This window comes from Giraffa tippelskirchi, chromosome 13 (genome assembly GCF_054371585.1).
Source record: "Giraffa tippelskirchi isolate mGirTip1 chromosome 13, T2T-mGirTip1v1.2.pri, whole genome shotgun sequence".
NCBI lineage: Eukaryota > Metazoa > Chordata > Mammalia > Artiodactyla > Giraffidae > Giraffa > Giraffa tippelskirchi.
The window spans coordinates 90,951,127-90,970,816 of record NC_137287.1 but is presented as its reverse complement, the minus strand read 5'-3'; the positions used below and the strand labels follow the sequence as shown (position 1 = coordinate 90,970,816).

At 38.0% G+C, this 19,690-nt stretch overlaps 1 protein-coding gene across 5 annotated transcripts in view; it reads right to left on the bottom strand.

Moving 5' to 3' along the window:
• The window catches only part of MCM8 (minichromosome maintenance 8 homologous recombination repair factor), a 49,700-nt gene that overhangs the window by 16,717 nt on the left and 13,293 nt on the right, over positions 1–19,690 (bottom strand). For 3 of the 5 annotated variants that reach the window (XR_014072989.1, XM_081556426.1, XM_081556424.1), the window contains exons 9-14: positions 14,997–15,148; positions 14,547–14,742; positions 11,247–11,277; positions 10,570–10,710; positions 6,852–6,993; positions 1,215–1,410 (exon numbers count right to left, since the gene is read on the bottom strand). Coding sequence is in view for 4 of the 5 variants with exons in the window: in XM_081556426.1 (XP_081412552.1) it covers positions 1,215–1,410; positions 6,852–6,993; positions 10,570–10,710; positions 11,247–11,277; positions 14,547–14,742; positions 14,997–15,148 (858 nt within the window). In the remaining variant the exon portion in view is untranslated. The remainder of the gene's footprint in view (positions 1–1,214; positions 1,411–6,851; positions 6,994–10,569; positions 10,711–11,246; positions 11,278–14,546; positions 14,743–14,996; positions 15,149–19,690) is intronic. The other 2 variants (XM_081556425.1, XM_081556427.1) reach the window with 2 other exon arrangements.

The following is a 19,690-nucleotide window of genomic DNA, read 5'->3' as shown; positions in this document are numbered from 1 at the left end:
TTTATTTGAGACCAACAAACTGAAATCCAGAATGATTAAAGAATCTGACTAACATTCTAGTGGTACCACTAAAACCAGAATCTAAGTCTCCTGGATCCTTGTTCAATAGGATCTTTCTGATCTTTCCAATCTAGGACTTTGTCATTTTACTAAGGAATGCTAGTAAGATGGCTTTTTTGGTGCTGGTAGTACAGAAATACCCAGAATCTCAAAGTAAAATTGTGTATTTTACTATGTACCATTTCTACAATAAAAGTATTTATTATTGGGACTTCCCAGGCAGTCTAGTGGTTAAGACTCCACCCTGCTAATGCAGGGGTTAGGGTTCAATCTCTGGTCGGGGACCTAGTAAGATCCAACATGTAGCCAAAAGATTTTTTTAAAAAGGGAAAAAAAGTAGCTATTATTAAATATTAGGAAATTAGCATTTTGTTTCCCACTAGAATTTTTAAAGTTTTAAATTTTCATCTGAGGTATCTTTTTGTCTTTTTTTCACTTATACATCACTTAAGTCTATTTTCCCCTTCCCAAACATTTTGTCCAACCTGTACAGAACAAATCAGAAGAGAAAGCATACTCACATAAAGATATAAACACTGGTTTTGGGAAAAAGTAGGATCACATCACATATACAAATAAGCAAGTAACGTGCTCCTGTCCCTTAACAGTAAAGCACAGGCATGTTCCTTATCAGAGTACATGCAAAGCTACTTTCACTCTTCTAATTGCTGCTTTCCACAGTATAGTCTTAGCATATAGTTCAACTACTTCCCTATCAATGAGCATTTCAAGTTGTTTCCAGTTTTTGATGGTGATAAATAATGCTGTAAAACCCACCCTGTCAACATATCTTTGTGTATTTTTGTGCCTATTTCTGTGAATATAACTCCTAAAAAAAAATGGCTGGAGCAAACAGAAAGTACATTTAAAATAGTGATAAACATGCCAAGGTGTCCTTCAAAATCTCAACTGTGTATGTGAGACCCCATTTCCCCACCCCATTGACAAAAATGATTAATATTTAAAATGTTTGCCAATCTGGTAGATGTCAATAGCACTTCATTGCTTTAATGGGGTGTTATAACACGTTTTTGTACATTTATTGGAAACTTGCAACTTCTGTAAAATATCCATATACGTCCACACTCATCTTTATCTTTTTCATATCTATACGGATTCAATATATTAAAGTATAAATATTTGAAGAGACTTACTTTAAATTCTCAGAAACTGTTTTGGCTTTATTGTAGTGTCCTCCAACAGGATTTGCAGCAGCAATGATGGAAGTTCTTGCAGGGAGGCTACAAACCATGCCAGCCTTAGCAAGACTAATACTTTGCTGTTCCATGGCTTCTAACAAGGCTTGATGTTGATTCCCCATTTTATCAAATTCATCTATTCCACAGATACCTGCAACCAGAGTAAAATAATTCAGATAAAAATTTTTCCTTTGGTCAAGTTCAAACCTAAAAGGAAAGAAATTATTCCACAATAAAGCATATTTCCATAAGTTTCCAACAGTTAAAATTATGAAGTGTCATACAGTACAAAATATGTGCTTGATTTACAGCAAATAAAATATTGGTCTTATTTAATTAGCATTTTCCACAGGCAAAGCACTACATGTGAGGGTTACAAAAATGAAGATATGAGAGTAACCCTCAAAAAGCTTAAAGAGTTAAATCTGAACAGATGAGGTAAGTATGTACACATTCAAGATAGTGTAATACAAACTATAATAGATATGCATCATCATATGAATTTTCTGGGGGTAGGGTAGGATTAAAAGAGGAAGGAGAATCTGGAAAGGTTTCAAGAAAAAGGTGCTATATGAGCTGGGTCTTTTGGGAACAGTGGGCAGCATGATTTGGGAAGGAACACATGGGCTCTAAAGTCAGAAGACTAGAGTGCAGGTTTCAGCAATACCAGGTGTTGACTATAAAACCGTATAGTTAATTGTACACTCAAACTCTTTAAATATGAAGACCCACCACTGAGTGAAGGCATTTTATGTGCCAGATGTATTTTATATCTAATCCACAGGTTATTGGAGGCCCTCTAACATTATCTTGTAGTATTTTTCCTCTCCTCCTCTTCATACCATGATAATTTGGTGGTCATGCCCCAAGGGCTTTGCTATGGTTAAACCTCTGTATACCTCTCTATGACCAGTGCAGATCTCTCTTGGATTGATGGTATTATTGAAAATTCTTGAGATTACTAGTATAGTTCCTCAGAGGCGGGGACAGGGTACGAACAAAGTCAAGCTACCTCTTTGCCACTTTTCAAAGTTTAAAGCAGGAGCTGGCAAACTTTTCCTATAAACGGGCAGATGAAATTTTGATGTTTTGTGGGCCACATAGTCTTGTCACATATTCTTGGGTTTTCTGTTTGTTCTTTACAGTCCTTTAAAATAGCTTGTGCCCACACGCCACAACTACTGAAACCCACATACCCTGTGCTCTGCAACAAGAGAGGCCACTGTAATGAGAAGCCCTCACACCACAACTAAAATGTAGCCCCTGCTTGCTGCAACTAGAGAAAGCCCTCAGGAAGCAATGAAGACCCAATGCAGCCAAAAAAAAAAAAAAGTAAAAAAGGATTAAAAAAAAATAAAATAGCTTGTGGACTACACTAAAACAGGCTGAAGAGTGGGTTGATCTGTGGACTGAAGTTTGCCAGTCCCTGGTTTTAAAGCATAAAGTTTAAATTATGAACACTTTAAGCTCTTTCTAGTTTGTCTACAATTGATATATCTTGTTGCTTGTTTTCAAACAATTTTTTGGTTATTTCATCAGATATTGAAGAAGGGAAATATAAAACAGCTCTATTTCTCATTTTTTCCCCTGAAAGTATTCAGTAAAGATTTTAGTAGGATCCTATTTATTATTTGGTAGGATTGTATTTATTTCTAGAATCTGGCCTCTGTTGACTAATATTCTTTTGTATTTTAACAGTAATATATATATATTTGTTAACAGTGATATTTTTACCATCATAATGCTTGGCTTATCTACATAGATTTGAAAGAGATCGCCATGGACTTTTAACACTCTGCATCTTAAATCCCATTAGCAATCTGCACAGCTAAACACTGTATCACCTTCAACTTCTATTTAATGGAAGATCTGACAGTTTATTTAACAAGGTGTGAAAGTGTTAGTTGCTCAGTTGTGTCTGACTCTTTGCAACCCTGTGGACTGTAGCCCACCATGCTCTTCTGTCCATGGAATTTCCAGGCAAAAATACTGGAGTGGGTTGCTATTTCCTTCTCTAGGAGGTCTTCCTGATCCAGGGATCGAACCTAGGTATCCTGCATTGCAGACACATTCTTTACTGTCTGAGTAACCTCTTCCTGTTTATTATTTTCTTCACCTGCTCACTTAGTAAAAATACTGTCACTTCTAATGACCTATACAATAACCAGAGAAATGTTTTAGCATTTATGAATTCATCAAATATTTGCTGAATGCTTTTTATAAGAAGAGGTGGCAAGAATACACAGAAGAATTATATAAAAAAGGTCTTAATAACCTGGATAACCATGATGGTATTATCACTCACCTAGAGCCAGACATCCTGGAGTGTGAAGTCAAGCAGGCCTTAGAAAGAATTACTAAAAACAAAGCTAGTGGAGTTGATGGAATTCCAGCTGAGCTGTTTCAAAGCCTAAAAGATGATGCTGTTAAAGTGCTGCACTCAGTATGTCAGCAAATTTGGAAATCTCAGCAGTGGCCATAGGACTGGAAAAGGTCAGTTTGCATACCAACCCCAAAGAAGGGCAATGCCAAAGAATGTTCAAACTATTGTACAATTGCCTTCATTTCACATGCTAGCAAGGTTATGCTCAAAATCCTTCAAGCTAGGCTTCAGTAGTACGTAAACTGAGAACTTTCAGATGTACAAGCTGGATTTAGAAAAGGCAGAGGAACCAGAGATCAAATTGTCAATATTCTAGGACCATGGAAAAAGTAAGAGAGTTCCAGAAAAACATTTATTTCTGCTTCACTGACTTAACTAAAGCCTTTGATTGTGTGGATCAAAACAAAATGTGGAAAATTCTTAAAGAGATGGGAATACCAGACTACCTTACCTGTCTCCTAAGAAACTGGTTTGCGTGTCAAGAAGCAACAGTTGGAACCAAACACAGAACAATGAACTGGTTCAAAATTGGGAAAGGAGTACAACAAGACTGTACACTATCACCCTGCTTATTTAACTTATATGCAGAGTACATCATGTGAAATGCCAGGCTGGATGATACACAAGCTGGAATCAAGATTACTGGGAGAAATATCAACAACTTCAAGATATGTGGATGATACCACTCCAATGACAGAAAGTGAAAAGGAACTAAAGAGCCTCCTGATGAGGGTGAAAGAGGAGAGTGAAAAAGCCAGCTTAAAACTCAAGATTCAAAAAACTAAGATCATGGCATCTGGTCACATCACTTCATGGCAAATAGAAGGAGGAAAAGTACAAGCAGTGACAGATTTTAGGGCTTCCCTGGTGGCTCAGATAATAAAGAACCTGCCTGCCAATGCAGGAGACCTAAGAGACATGGGTTCAATCCCTGGGTCTAGAAGATCCCTGGAGGAGAAAATGGCAACCCACTCTAGTACTCTTGCATGGAGAATCCCATGGACAGAGGAGCCTGGCAGGCTACAGTCCGTGGGGTCACAAATAGTCAGACACAACTGAGCGACTCACACACACACACACACAGCGACAGATTTTATTTTCTTGGGCTCCAAAGTCACTGCAGACTGTAACTGCAGCTATGAAATTAAAAGATGCTTGCTCCTTGGAAGGAAAGCTATGACAAACCTAGACAGTGTATTAAAAAGCAAAGACATCACTTTGGCAACAAAAGTTTGTATAGTCAAAGCTATTGTTTTTCCAGTAATCATGTACAGATGAGAGAGCTGGAACATAAAGAAAGCTGAATGCCAAAGAATTGATACTTTCAAACTGTGGTGCTAGAGAAGACTCTTGAGAGTCCCTTGGACTGCAAGGAGACCAAACCAGCCAATCCTAAAGGAAATCCATCCTGAATATTCATTGGAAGGACTTGCTGAAGCTCCAATACTTTGGCCACCTAATGCGAAGAGCTGATGCTGGGATTGAAGGCAGGAGAAGTGGGCAGCAGAGGATAAGGTGGTTAGATAGCATTACCAATTCAGTGGACATGAATTTAAGCAAACTCCTGGAGACAGTGGAAGACAGAGGAGCCTGGCATGCTGCAGTCCATGGGGTAGCAAATAACTGGACGTGACTTATCGAATGAACAACAACACTATATTCTAGGCATGTGGATATAACACTGCAAAGACAAAATTCTCTGTCCTTGTTGTGAAGGTTACATTCTGTTCAGTGTTGGAGGCAGACAATAAAAAAAAAGTAAACCATATGGTATATGAGCAGGTAAAAAGTGCTCTGGCAAGAGAGGTAGAGTAGGATAAGGAGAACAGGGTAGTGGGGGTGGGGGTTACAGTGTAAAATGTGTTGTTAAGGGAAGGTCACACTGGGGTCTTTTGAACAAAACATTGAAAGAGCCCTGCAGACTATCTGGAGTAAGAAGGTTCCAAAGTACAAAGGCTGTGATATGGGAACATGACATGCCTGGAGTGCTGGTGCTATACTTCAAGGTATAGCAAGGAGGCCAATGTAGCTGGGGAAGAGGAAATAAGAGTGAAGAAACGGGTAGATAATGAGGCAAAAGAGGTGATTAAAGGGCATCTGTGTCACTATCAAACCTGGCTTTCACCAAGTGAGATGGGAAGGCACTGGAGGGTTTTGAACAGAAGAACAATGTGATCTAAGTTTTAATGGGATTGCTCTGCCTTGTTACCAACAATAGAAAGAGCAAGGGTGATCACAGGCATGCCAACTAGGAGATCACAGTAATAATCCATGCGAGAGATGATGGTGCAGCAGCAGTGGATAAGTGGTATCCAGAAGGTAGGGCAAAGTCTGCTGACAGCCTGGATGTGAGGATGAGAAAAAAATCAAGAATGTCTTCATGTTTCCTGATATGAGTAAATAGAAGGATGGAACTGTCATTTACCGAGAGGGGAAGATCAAGATTTTGGCTTTGGACATGCTAGGTTTTAGAAAGTTGCAGAGACACTGCATAGGCAAAGGGATATTATGTGCCTGGAGTTCAAGGGAGAAGAAACATAAATCTGGAAAACTTCAGCATATAGGTAGGTGAAGAGCCATGAAACTAGATAAAATAACCAAGCAGGTAAATACAGGCTGAGAAGAAAATACTACAAAAACTAAGTACTCTGAGGAGCCAACCAGTTAAGAGGTTGGGGAGATGAAGAACAAGTAAAGACAGACTAAACAGTGAATAAAGTAAGAAGAAAATCAGAAGAGTGCAGTGTCCTGGAAACCAAGGAGATAAAGTATTCCATTGACACAGTGATCAGCTGTGCTAAACACGGCTGACAGTTACTGGATTTAGAAATGTGACAAACTGGAAGGAATGAATGATTTCAGCTGGACTAGAATCTGGGTACACACTGCCTGACACATACATAGGTATATGTTTTCCCAAAAGGGTTAAAACATCACAAAGAGAAACAGGCAGCAAAGCCCAACTGTCAATCTCTTCCTGCTGCGCCTTCCAACTAGATTTCTTATAAAAACTAGTTGTCATATCCTCAAACACAAAACAATGAGATGGGTATTTCTAGTTTTTTTGGCACTCATTCTCAACTCACTGGTTGGGAAAGTGCTGTCCAAATGACTCTTGGAACAGAATGTAAAGAAAGTAATTGAAAAAGAAAAGACTTAAAAGAAAAAAAGCCCCAGAATTATTATTATTATCTGCTTTGGCTTCTTACCTTGATCACCAAGTACTAGAGCACCAGCTTCCAAAGCAAAATCTCCAGAGGAACTATCTTTTGAAAGAGTTACAGTCAAACCAGAGGTGGTTGTGGTATTACCACAAACATACACGCCACGTGGAGCAACACTGCATACTGCCTAATGAAATGGAGAATTTAAAAGAATCAAAGTAAAAGGGAAATAATACAGTAGTGGCTCACAAACATTAGCTGTATGCTAGTCATTCTTCTAAAAGCTTTCCCGTACAATCTTGACCACCACAGTAAGAGTATTATACAGAGTATTATACAGTATTATACACAGTACTATACACCTGTTACTGATGTAGAACTAAAGTCTGAAGAGAGTAACTCACACAGCTGTGAAGGTGTGAGGTTAGGATTAAATCAAACCCAAGCAGCCTGATTCTAAAGTCTGTGGTCATGTGAATACACAGTTGTAACTTATGCTTCATTTCAAGTTAAAATAGCAAATATGTAAGTATTAATTTCAGTTTCAGAAATCCCAGTGCTTCTTTAAATACCAGGTAATAAAATGTCTTAATAGTGTTCACCTTCAAACAAGGTAACAGCACACAGAAAAGAAGTTAAGTAGTGCAACAGCTAAAAGCATGGACCTCTGGAGTCAGGCAGACCTGTTTAAATCTTGGCTCTATCATGTACCTACTGGTGGTGCTGCTCTTGAAACTTCAGCTTCCTTATGTTTGATTACATACTGCCTTGAGGACTAAATGAGAACATATATGCAAGGCACTTAACCTGGTACATGGCACATAATATGTGCCTCGTGCAAGGCCACTGTACACCTCTGTGCACCTCACAGCCCTAGTAGGCAGTGCTTACCCTGCTATGCCAATAGTGTGCTCTGGACTGATGTAGCACACAACCTAAGTGAAGCTTTGGAGCCTAGCTAAATAAATGGTAGCTATCATTATTTTTGTTACTTGTAATTCCTTAGTTGTTAGTTTGAGAATATGTTGGCTTACTAAACGGTCAGAGGAAAATAGTGTAAAAATATAAACAACTCATAACTGTTCAGTTCAGTTCAGTCACTCAGTCGTGTCCAACTCTTTGCGACTCCATGAACCACAGCACGCCAGGCCTCCCTGTCCATCACCAACTCCCGGAGTTCACCCAAACTTGTGTCCATTGAGTCGGTGATGCCATCCAACCATCTTACCCTCTGTTGTCCCCTTCTCCTCCTGCCCTCAATCTTTCCCAGCATCAGGGTCTTTTCCAATGAGTCAACCCTTCGCATGAGGTGCCCAAAGTATTGGAGTTTCAGCTTCAACATCAGACCTTCCAATGAACACCCAGGATTGATCTCTTTTAGGATGGATTGATTGGATCTCCTTGCAGTCCAAGGGACTCTCAAGAGTCTTCTCCAACACCACAGTTCAAAAGCATCAATTCTTCCACTCAGCTTTCTTCACCGTCCAACTCTCACATCCATACATGACCACTGGAAAAACCATAGCCTTGACTAGACGGACCTTTGTTGGCAAAGTAATGTCTCTGCTTTTAAATATGCTATCTAGGTTGGCCATAACCTTCCTTCCAAGGAGTAAGCGTCTTTTAATTTCATGGCTGCAATCATCATCAGCAGTGATTTTGGAGCCCAAAAAAATAAAGTCTGACACTGTTTCCACTGTTTCCCCATCTATTTCCCATGAAGTGATGGGACCAGATGCCATGATCTTAGTTTTCTGAACGTTGAGCTTTAAGCCAACTTTTTCACTCTCCTCTTTCACCCTCATCAAGAGGCTCTTTAGTTCTTCACTTTCTGCCATAAGGGTGGTGTCATCCGCATATCTGAGGTTATTGATATTTTTCCCAGCAATCTTGATTCCAGCTTGTGTTTCTTCCAGCCCAGCGTTTCTCATGATGTACTCTGCATATAAGTTAAATAAGCAGGGTGACAATATACAGCCTTGACATACTCCTTTTCCTATTTGGAACCAGTCTGTTGTTCCATGTCCAGTTCTAACTGTTGCTTCCTCACCTGCATACAGGTTTCTCAAGAGACAGGTCAGATGGTCTGGTATTCCCATCTCTTTCACAATTTTCCACAGTTTATTGTGATCCACACAGTCAAAGACTTTGGCATAGTCAATAAAACAGAAACAGATGTTTTTCTGGAACTCTCTTGCTTTTTCGATGATCCAGCGGATATTGGCAATTTGATCTCTGGTTCCTCTGCCTTTTCTAAAACCAGCTTGAACATCTGGAAGTTCACGGTTCACGTATTGCTGAAGCCTGGCTTGGAGAATTTTGAGCACTACTTTACTAGCATGTGAGATGAGTGCAATTGTGCAGTAGTTTGAGCATTCTTTGGCATTGCCTTTCTTTGGGATTGGAACGAAAACTGACCTCTTCCAGTCCTGTGGCCACTGCTGAGTTTTCCAAATTTGCTGGCATATCGAGTATAACTGTACAGTTCAACAAATTTCCATGCAACTGGCATCCAGATCAAGAAACAACATAACTAGCATTCCCAAAGTCCCTTTCCAGGCACCACCCAGTTAACTTGTAACACAGTAAACTAGTTGTGATTTATATGAAACTTTAAATGAATAGAAAAAAAATAACTAATTTAACACTCAGCCATAGGGAATAATGACTCTGACGGACAGTAGGTTTATAGTACAACGAGGAGACCAGGGTTTTCATACAAGGAGGAGACTAGGGTTTTCAATTCTGGCTGCACTTCAGAATCACCTGTGGTTATAAACATGTAGATACTAAGACCCTTATTCAAGAGATTCTTAATACTGGGGAAGGCCACAGTATTTTCAAAAAGCTCCAAAGCTGATAGTGATAGGGTTCCTAACCATTCTTACATTGGCTTGGCAGGTGTCACTCCAAGCACAAGCATTCCAAAGGCTGCACCTTCTAGGGCAGCACGGGGAGAACTACTAGGCTCTGATGGGCAGAGCTAAAATCTTGGGGACCAACAACAAATTGGTTATGGGAATTTCCTTGTTTTAGACTCCGAGAGAAGCAGTGGAGATGGATAGGACTGACCTTTATCAGACTATTCGTAAAGCCTAATTCAGTGTTTATATAGTTGTATAAAGAGATATTGGGTGAACCTGCTTTACTTTCTCGAACTATTTTATTCATAGGTGAGGTCACAACAATAAAGACTAGTAAAGCAATGCTGGATACAAAAAAAGGTTAGGGGGACTTCCCTGGTGGTCCAGTGGTTAAGACTTCATCCTCCCAATGCAGGGGCGGGGGGGGGGCCAGGTTAAATCCTTGGTCAAGGAACTGGATCCTGGATGCTGCAGCTAAGAGTTTGCATGCTGCATCTAAAGATCCCACATACCCCAATGAAAACTGAAGATCCTGAATGTCACAACTAAGACCCAGTGCAGCCAAATAAATTAAATAAATAAATATTTTAAAAAAGAAAAGAAAGAAATCGTATTTTTTTTTAATAAAAAAAAATAGGGATTAGGGAAATGGTTAATATTTTACAATAGTTGACATCTTAACAGAGCAGTATGCTTGTACAGCCTGTGTGACAGGAGAGTGGCTCAATTTGAAAGGATGGTCAGATACAAGTTACTCACACAAACCCCAACTCACTCACAGTACTTGACAAATGATATCCTCTGGAACACAAATACCACATGTTTTAGGAAAATTAATTTGTGAATTATTCATGCATTTTATAAGCAAAAGGTCAAATCCTAAATGTCTGATTTCCTACCTGTAGCATCTGACTTTTTCCCAAGCCTGGGTCTCCAACAACAAGGACATGGGGGTCTCCTCGAATCGGAATTCTATTTTTGTCATCTGCATATTTCTGGCTTCCTCCAAAGAGTGCTAATGCCAAACCTGCTTTAACAAGCTCAAATGTGAAAGAAGAGAGAGAAAAAACAAGAAAGAAAAACAAAGATGACTAGCAAAAGGGGTGCTCCTCCTATATCTATAACATTTGTATGGGGACTTTTTTTAAAAAAAAAACATGACTGCATTTTGCTTTTCTCTTTTCCTAAGAAAAGTCTAAAAATACACTTCTTTAATGTAAATGATTAGAAAGCATATAAAATAAGGTATCGTAAAAGTCACCGAGTGAAGACCTACCTTGCCAGGCATTGAATCCATTCCACAAAACTGAGAAGTATTTGTTAGTTTCTGCTTTACCATCTACTGTGTCCAGAGTCACTTTAAAAGAAGTCCATTCCTATTAATGCTAATTGGTAGGAAGCTCTATCTTACAAGGGATTGTGGTTTCTCTCTCACATCATTCATTTATAGAGAATAACGATTCATATGAAACTATGAATAACTGGCCAACAGAAATTACTATTTTTTTGCAAAATCTTTATATTCTATTTTTGCTAAATTTATGTATTTTTGAGTAAAATGAAGTAAAATACTTACTTCATGACCAAAAATGACAGGACAAAGCGAGCTGAAAAACAGAATACGATTTATAAATTCTAACTCACATTTACAGGTGATAAAGAAGATTACTTTACAATCTGCTTAATTTACTTTACTGAGTACTGAACAGCTCAAGAAACTTTATTCTAACAATAAATTTATCAAAATTCTTGATGAATCTGTAAAGGGAAGAATACTTTAGAAATTGTGTCTTGTTCAATGCATGATACAGGGTGCTCAGGGCTGGTGCACCGAGATGACCCAGAGGGATGGGATGGGGAGGGAGGTGGGAGGGGGGTTCTGGAAGGGGAAATCATGTACACCCATGGTGGATTCATGTCAATGTATGGCAAAACAAATACAATATTGTAAAGTTAAAAAATAGATAAATAAACTAATTTAAAAAAATAAATAAAATAAAATTTAAAAAAAGAAATTGTGTCTGTGTAAGGGAGACAGGATACTTAATAAAGCATTTACATTACTAGCCTTTAAAATGCATCATAGGGACTTCCCTGGCAGTTCAGTGGTTAAGATACCGCGTCAGGGGTTCGATCCCTGGTTGGGGAACTAAGATTCTGCATGCCATGTGGCATGGCAAAAAAAAAAACCAACAACATCATAATCATGTGTTATGATTATGGGTTATTCTGTACCCTAATACTTTAGGGTAAAGAATTATCTTTTATATGAATAGACATCTTTAGACCTGTGTAGCCAAGTCACTGAAAGGAGACTAAAGGGTGAACTGAGTACACAATATTTAAAGAAAGAATAAAATTTCATTTTTTCAGTTCAAAGAATCAGAATAAATAAGGCCATATGTGAACATATGAAGTATTATATTTAATATAAAGAAGTATCTCACATCTATCAATTGCATAAATAGGAACAAAAAGGACAGGGTGGGAGACATACAATCAGGAATAAACTCTGAATCATTTTATCTCTATTAATATATGTAAACACAAAGTTGGTATCCTGCCATTCCCCCTTGGCAATCATTGTTCAGCATGCTCCTGCAGATCACTCCTCACCTCCTACCAAGCAACTGCATCTATGTGCCAAAAGGCTTTCTATGGCTGCAGAAGCATTAGCAGCAGGCATGCTGGGCAGAACAGAAGTGCCAGCATGTCTAATATTCTCAGGAGCAGCTCCAAATCTAGACCCTTAAATGGAAAAATACTGAGGCTAGGTCTTCAGTCAAGTGTCCCAGAGGCCTCAGAAAAGGTTAAGCCTTCATTAAGGCACCAGACACTAACTGCCTCCCTTCTCTGTCTCACTTTCTCATTCCCCTCCCTGTATTTCTGGGGATAATCTCCCAGATAAACCACACTTATGCAAATCATTGTTTCTGAAGGAACCGAAACTAAAAGAGCCTTCTATTTGTCTTTTCCATTCTCTTCTCAAAGGCTTCCATTTGTTAATCTAGCAAGGGTTGACAACATTTTTCATAAAGGGCCAGAAAATAGTTTCACTTTTACTCTCTGGGTCATAACTACCCAACTTTCATCAAAGCAACAATCAATAATTTGCAATTAATGAGTGGGGCTGTGTTCTAATAAACCTTTATTTACCAAAATAGGCAGCTTGCCTAGTTTGCCAATCCCTGCAAGATTCACAAATGGAGAGCCATGAAAAATTCTAAATTCAGAACTAAAAGGTAAAAGCAAACTGTAGGAAGGAAATCCCAAGTTTTTCATACTAACATACATACTTCATTAAGTATGGCAGAAGAAGGACCACTGCACATGTTCATTGTTATTTTAATTGGTAAGAGGTACCAAAGAGGCGTTCTGGTCCTCAACCAGGGAGTTCCTTGGCCACCTGCTGCAGACCACTCACCACTCCACCACTTATCACCGGATCACTGAGTCTCCCTAGCTCAGGGCACCTTATCTATCCGGATGGGTTTGGATGGCTATCTATTCAAAAGACATCTTTGAGGATTTAAGAACAAAGAACTCTCAAGAAATCTATACTTTTCCCAGCCTGCTAATTAACATATTAAAGGCAGAAAGAAAAAAGTAAAATTCTCCTAAAGCCCAAAGGCTAAATGACAAGATCAATTTTTCTAATACAATGCACTTCAAAATCTCAGTTCTTTACCTCTGTTTGGTACACCTACTATTCAGTCTCTCATTTTCTATTCCTGCAAAATTATCCAAAAAACTGCCAAAATAACAGCACATTGTGTTAACCATGTTAAGTATATAATGAAATCTCATTTAATCTTTAGAACAACATTCTGAGGCAGGTATTATTATTTCTACTTTAGAAGATAAAAAAATGAAGGAGAAATTAAATGCCCCAGATTACAACTGGAAGTGGCTGAAGCAAGATTCTAACTTAGGTTTATATCTCCCTAAGAAAGTCTGTAACCACTAAAGCAAGAGTACCTCTACATTGTTTCTTCTCTATTGCAGGACAATAACACAGAAATAAAAACTATTCTGAAATACTTCTCAATAGTAAGTGACTTCTATGTGACTCTCTTGCTTGCTTTCTAAAAGTAAACAAACAACCCTCTACATACAACTAATTGAAATTACTTTGGAATTCACTGCCCCATGACTCTTCTGTTGAGTAACCAGTTAATGTAAGATAGTAAATTTTCCTTATTGTTTCAACTAGAGATCAGCAATCTTATTTGTAAAGGTACAAACAGTAAATATCTGTGACCCGTCTCTATCACGTCTACTCAACTCTGTCACTGTAGCTCAAAAGCAGTCGGATACTATGTAAATGAACGAGTGTGGCTGTGTTCCCATAAAAGTTTATTTGTGGACAGCAAAATCTAACTTTCATGTAATTTTGTGTGTCATGAAACATTCTTCTTTTGATTTTCTTCAGTCATGAAAAAACATAAAAACCAATCTTAGCTCACAGGCTATACAAAAATGAGTAATTAGCTTAATTATATCTCTTCTACCCTGCCCTTTTTGTTTGTATGAATAGGATTACACAATTGATGAATGGAAAATACTTCTTTATATTCAACATAATACTTCATGTATTCATATATGGCCTTATGTATTCTAATTCTTTGAACTGAATATGAAATTTCAGTTCAAATATGAATATGAAATAAAATATGAAATTTTATCCCTTCTTTAAATATTATGTATACAGTTCACCCTTTTAGTCTCCTTCTTTCAGTGACTTGGCTGCACAGGTCTAAAGATGTCTAATGAATTGTAATCTGCAACCATTTTGACTGGTTTGCAGTTACTGGTAGTCCAAAGCACCCCCAACATACACATGATAAAATAAAACTTGAGATAATCTCATACATACTTGACAATGAGTTTAAACAGGTTTTCTTCAGACTGAATCTCCTGGATGGCATAAAGGTCTTTAAGTGAGAACTCCATCAATGCTCCATGCTTAAATCCATCCTCAGAAGCCTTTGTTTTCTGTCCTTTGTTATTGCTAACAGAATTTGCTTCAATGTACAAAAGGAACATGCATTTGTCATTCTTATTTCGAGAACCTGTAAATTTCAAAGTACAAAAATACAGTAATTGGTATTTTCATTTTCCCTACAGAGATTCAAGCAGAATGTAAAAGAAAGGCATGGTGAGTTATATTACTAAATAAACCTTTATTTTAGAGGAAAAGTTTCACCTGTATAAGAATCAAGGCGTTCTTCAAATTACTGGAAATTCAAAAATATCTTTAAAAGGGAAAAGATGAATGCTGACAAACTACTGAGAGAGAGTCAAATTGAGGAAAGTTATACCACACCTTCCTCGGCACTGGAGACTTTGACAACTCCGGTGATAGTCACTGTGTCTCCTGGGACACAGCTATCCACGAGATCATGAACAAGCTCACATTCTATTGTTCGTGGAATCCGACCTGCTTCTCGCTGATCATCAGACATCAACTCCTGTATTCTAAAAAGTTAAACAATTTTCAGTCAGTACTTATACTGACTCTAGGTTATTTCTTCAACATATTAACTATTCAGGGTCCACATGGTGCTAAGCTAGATAAAGGGCAGTTCTTTAGTTTAAAAAGGTTCAACAGTATATCTAAAACTACTTCAGCAATTTCCAATTAAAGATAGCAGAATAGGCACATGCATTTGCCTACCTTCCACCAAAATGTGCACCAAAATGACAGTCATTAAAAGAGTGAAGGGAAATTTAGGGGTGTGCGGAGGTGCCATCAACAAGTGAGAGAGATGAAATTTTAGAAAATAGAAAATGGGAAAGTACTGATGGATAAAATAAGATGAATTCCAGAACACATACAGGAGAAATTTACACAGGTACAAAAGAAGTGGGAGCCAATGTTCTCAGCCCCAGAGAGCCTTCTAAGTTGGAGCTGGCAGGAATGAAAACTGGGAGTAGATGGCTGAAACATAACAGGTTAATCAACTGAAAGCAAGTTACTGAATAGCTATTCAGAAATTATTTGGAAGGTGGGTAGACAGGAAGGTAGAAGAATGAGGGCACCCCACCAAAGCCATCAGGCCTCCCCACCCAGCAAAACCAGAGCACTGTTCCAAGGAAACAGACCATCCACTCTGTGAAGGTAGCTAAAACGTCCAGAGGGGAGTCAGAGCTCCGGCATAAGGCTCCTCATTCTGGCGCTTGAGAAGCCCAAGTCAAATTAAAAAACACATTCATAAAGCAAAATCTGATAGTCAAAACCCTACCTTCTATCCAGTGATGAGGCTTTTTGAAGAAAAACTCCTACCTAAGAAATAGCAAAGGAAACCTACCCTACCTACTTCAAATTTCTCATTCCTCATCAGATATTTGAGGATGAAATGGCAACAATTCAAAAAGAAGAGCATTAAAAACAAAACAAGCTAACAGTTTCTGAGAAAACATTATCTTCATAAAACAAGAATAAGCTGCTATAAAAAAGAAACTATTGGAAAACACAAGTGTGAAATCAGGAAAGTTAAAGATATATATAAAAAGCAAACATTTACAGAAGGGATACAAGCAAAAAAAAAAAAAGAAATCTAGAGAAGAACATAAGGAAAACAAAGGGTGGGGGGATTCCCAGGTGGTCCAGTGGTTAAGAATCCATCTTGCAATTCAGGGGACATGGGTTCAATCCCAGGCCACAGAGCAACTAAGCCCACATACCAAAACTAGAGAACTTATATGCTGCAACTACGCTGAGCCTCTGTGTTCTACAGCCCAAGTGCCACAACTAGAGAGAAGTCCTGGTGCCTAGAGAACCCTGGACACCACAACAAAGATCCTATGTGCCACAAATAAGACCCAATGCAGTTAAATAAACAAATATTACAAAAAAAAAAAAGCGAGGGTGAAGGACAAGCAATTGAATGGATGAACCTGACAGGAAGCACAAAGAGAGAAAACAGAAAGGAGATATTCTACAGTGGAAGAGAGTGTCAAGCAGGATGAAGAAGACATGATCAGATAGACTCAAACTTTTCCAGAACACCATGGATAAAAAGATTACAAAGAGCTGCAAAAGTGCTAAACAACAAGGTTAAAGTCCAAATATGAAGCATGTTAAAATATGGGATAATTCAGTGAAGCACAGGAAAAGATAATCCATTTTTTAAAAACATTCTCTCTTTAAAAAAAAATTTATTTGGCTCTATCTTAGTTGTGGCACATGGGCTCAGTAGTGGCAGCCCACGGGCTTAGCTGTCCCATAGCACGTGGGATCTTCGTTCTCTGACCAGGGATCGAACCCAGGCTTCCTGCACTAGAAGGCAGATTCTTAACCACTGGACCACCAGGGAAATCCCAGTTTGCCAGTTTTTAAATGTGCTTTGAGAGTGAAGGTAGTGGGTAACTGTGCAGTAGGGTTTGTGCTTACATTCATCATGTAAGTGATTAAAAGGTTTTAAAATAATGCATATTAAATGTTTTTAAAAACTTAATCAACATGGAAGGTTAATTAAGCAGGGACGTCCCAAAGATAATCCATTTTGATTTTGATGCTTGGGTCACTTTCCTTTAAGGGGGGGAAAAACCCAACAAAACAACCCAACCCAATTACACAAATTACATTTCCTTTTCTTGGCATCTGATCACCTGAGTTGATTTTTTGTTGAACAATATTTACATTATCATTAAAAATATAAGTTCTGTTTGTTGGTTTTATCAGATATGACCTATGAATAAAATATGACAGATAATTCTGATTAGGAAACAGAAGCAAACCTTGAGTATTTAAAAGTAACATTTTAGCTGAAAAAAGTCCAAAGGTGGAAGGGGAAGAAGGGAAAGCAGGTACCATGTCTCTAATGTCCTCAGCTCACAGAGTGGATGAGTCAAGTGAAGAAAGAGGCATGATAATGTCTAGAATTATGTATAAGGCAACAAGAAGTGGTAGGAACTGTGACCTTCCATGTTGATTAAGTTTTAAAAAACATTTAATATGCATTATTTTAAAACCTTTTAATCACTTACATGATGAATGTAAGCACAAACCCTACTGCACAGTTACCCACTACCTTCACTCTCAAAGCACATTTAAAAACTGGCAAACTGGGATTTCCCTGGTGGTCCAGTGGTTAAGAATTCGCCTGCCAATGTAGGGGACACGGGTTTGATCCCTGGTCCAGGAAGATCCCTCATGCCACAGGGCAACTAAGTCTGTGGACCACAGCTACTGAGCCCATGCTCTAGAGCCCATGAGCCACAACTACTGAAGCCTGCATAACTGGAGTCCGTGCTCTGCAATAAGAGAAGCCACCAAAATGAAAAGTCCATGCACTACAACTAGAGAGTAGCCTCCACTCGTCACAACTAGAGAAAGCCCAAGCACAGCCAAAACTAAATTAATTAATTAAAAAAAATCCTGGTGAATTGCAATGAGAAGTATCAGAATGACACAAACATGCTAAGATCACCTTGCTTTTAAAAAAGTATATTTTAGACTTTTCTTATTCAAAGAACACCCATTTCTGTGTCACCTTTGGAAAAATTTAAAAACACAGATAAACAGAAAGAAGAAAATAACAATCACCCTCATCTTACTTCCCAAACAGTATACTCTCAACATGTCTTATTTACCAGTGTTGTTTTTTAAAAAAAGATAAATAAAGTCAGTATTATATATTAATAGTAGAAAACATTCTGTGACCTGCTTTATCACTAAATTCAGTGTAAACATTTCTGGATGTCATTTCGAAACACTCTCCTACATCATCATAATTAGTGGCTATACAGTAATTCACTGTACCATCCTTCTTATAATATTTTCTTCAGATGTTTAGGCTATTCTCCATTTTTGGCCATCAACACTGTGAAAACGTACCTTCAGCAAGTGATTTCTGCACGTGTTGTAACTGTCTTCATCAGATGAACTCCTAGAACTGGGACTGCTTCTGATTCTGATATACACTATAAAACTGTCACCCTGATGCATCCAAACGTTTCAATGCTAGCTGAAAAACTATAACTTAATTCCTTATGGACATTCAAGCTAAGGCTCAGATAAAAATAAAACTGAATTTACTATATATGGCAGGAAGGCAGCCTTTCTTCTAAGGCAAAAAATCGTTTTATCAATAGACTAAAACAACTATCATGTAAGCTAATATTGCATTAACAAAGTTTTACTATACACTGACTGATTTAAAATGAACTTGGGTAATACCTTTTAAAAATCCACGAAAAGGATTTAAATGTCCTCCTATTCTCAATCATCTACCCCTAAGTTTGATTTCCTAATATTAGGAGGTGATCATTCAAACTCAGTTAAAATACTTAAGCCTATTTTTAGTCTGCTATTTTTACCTGAAAACAAAGAGACTTTAAAATCACTTAAAAGTCATAATAATATAATTAAATCACTGGATCTTCCATGGATCTATGTGGACCTCATAGCACCTTTGAGGCCCTCACTACCCTCTTCAGTGGTGAAAGTACTATAGACACAGGCTAGAAACCAGGCTTCCCCATTCACAAGGCATATGATCACACTCAAGAGTTTTAAACATTTTGTCTTCTATAAAATGCTGTGTTTGTAAAAATCTCAGCATAGTGCACAGTTGATTACTGTATATATTGGTCTTGGTTTTTATAGGGCAGAAGGAGGTCAAGCTAGGACAGGGCTTGGTAGCAATTTACTTCACTTTTCCCCTATGTTCTTAGAAGTTTCCTGGTTAGCACTCTGACTTCAAAGCTATCCATTACATTATATTTAGGGATGAGTTATGGGACTATAGCCAGAAAAAAAATGGGATAAACTGTTTGACTAAAAATATACACACACAGAGAAAACTATCTGACTTTCAAAAAAAACCATCCTTTTAAAAATATCTATACAGTAAAATGTCTCATGAATAGCGTGAACATGAAATATCTATTTCTAAGGGAGTCTCTATTTTAAAACTTGAAAACAGTATTATTTCTAGAATATTTTCATTATGGAATGAAACACTGTTGTTGTTTAGTTGCTAAGTCATGTCTGACTTTTGTGACCCCATGGAC